This window comes from Bactrocera latifrons, unplaced genomic scaffold, assembly GCF_001853355.1.
Source record: "Bactrocera latifrons isolate USDA-ARS-PBARC rearing strain unplaced genomic scaffold, ASM185335v1 scaffold_507, whole genome shotgun sequence".
NCBI classification, from domain to species: domain Eukaryota; kingdom Metazoa; phylum Arthropoda; class Insecta; order Diptera; family Tephritidae; genus Bactrocera; species Bactrocera latifrons.
This window is the reverse complement of record NW_017537165.1, coordinates 63,822-65,563: the sequence shown is the minus strand read 5'-3', so window position 1 is coordinate 65,563 and position 1,742 is coordinate 63,822. Positions and strand designations below refer to the sequence as shown.

Sequence of the window (1,742 nt, the reverse complement as noted above, 5' to 3'; positions counted from 1 at the left end):
AAAAAAGATTAAGGCTAAACGGCACATTTCGTTGGTCTGAAAGCCAAACGAAAGACCTTTTGATAAATATAGCGGACGCAATAAAAGAGAATCCGGACAATTTTGAGGTAATATTGATACATTTTTTGTCATTTCATTATTTTACATTTTAGGATCTGCTTTTAGAAACCAACTGCTCAAAGGTTTTACAACAAAATTGGCGAAAAAGCTCCAAATTTAATGAATATTAAATGGGACATAATGAGGACTAAAATGCGGCATTTGAAAATGACATTTTTATCTACGCTCAAGTGGAAAGGCCAGACTGGTGCAGGCTTACTTGAAAGTGGTGATCCTCATAGTGTGGAAGAATACATAAAAGAAATATGTCCTTTTTATGAAGACCTTCTCGTGATATTTGGACGTCGCATAAGTGTTCAGCCGCCAGTGATTTATCAATCAACAGAGTTGGTGTCACCGTTGGACGATACATATATAGAATATATTACCCCAGAGATAGACCACGACACAAGTTCTTCGAGTCCGTTACCCAGTTCGTCCGTTATTATGTATCCACCTGCAGATGAAGTAGTTAGTCCGTCCGCTAATTTTGCATGCACATCTACACCAAGAAGAAATATGAAAAGATCTCATAGTAGTTCAAATCCATTTTCATTACTTTTCGAAATCCAAAATAAGAAGTTGGAACTAGAAACGAAAAAATTGGAATTTGAAAAAGAGGAAAACAATTTTCAATTGCAGAAATTACGGTTGGAGAAAGAAATGGAAGTAGAAATGGAAAAAGTTAGATTGGAACACGAACGATTGAAAAGCTTAAATAGCTCATAATTTGCCAAAATGTAATCATCTGTATTCCAATATAAGATTTTTCCATTTTGCCTTTTTCTTTTTAATACATTTGTTGGTTTGTTTTACTTATAGTGACTTAGTGAATATGGTCCACCTTGCTTTTTTTACTTTATCCGTATTAAGTTATTTCTAGTCAAATAATTTATGTTACGTGTTTATATAAAGAAATTGAATTTTATTTGAAAAAATAAATAAGAAAATAATTTTTAAATTAAGATATTTATTGATTAAACAATTGTTCAAAGATTTTACGTCGCCTTATCTCCCCTTCATTGGTACGAGCATTTGGTTCCCATAACGACTCGTAAATACTGTGCTCAGATTCCTCAGGTTGGTAATCGAAATAATCGTCGTGTTGGAGTATAATATAAGTTGTGTAACAATGCACAACAGAGAATCCATTTGTTAACTTTTCTCATACCATTTTCATTTTTAATTTGTAGCCTTAAGCCTTTTAAACTACCAAATCTTTCCTTCAGCATTCCAAAACAATGTTCAATTCGAATTCTATATCGACTGAATGTTTTGTTAAAAAAATTGCTTTGGCTTAGTGTTCAATTTCTAGAATTTTCTCTAAATGGCATTATAACAGTACTCGATAACATTGTCAAGTGTTGATACGTCAAACAAAAAAATGMTTGATGAAGAGCGCCTTGCCGGAACATAAGGAGGCATATTCGTAAGGTTATGATCCACAAAAGAAAGCGTACTCTAAATTTTTCGTTTTTCTTCGGAACCACACTCAAAAGTTTGGTTTAAATGCCAAAATATTTCTTTTTTAATTTTTTTAAATGCTGTAATGTGCATATAGAGCATAGAACTTGAATTTATTCCAATAAATAAGCTTTTAATTGTTAGTACAAATTTTTTTATTCATTGTTTCCATAACTTAA

The 1,742-nt window shown here is 32.0% G+C and overlaps 1 protein-coding gene across 1 annotated transcript; it reads left to right on the top strand.

The window, feature by feature from the left end:
* Nucleotides 1-5: 5 nt before the first annotated feature.
* LOC108973863 lies at nt 6-951 on the top strand (the record flags this gene model as incomplete). The annotated part of the gene is made up of 2 exons (XM_018941369.1): nt 6-107; nt 166-951. Coding segments are annotated over 2 exons (765 nt in total), but the record flags the coding sequence as incomplete, so codon positions are not given.
* Nucleotides 952-1,742: the final 791 nt, after the last annotated feature.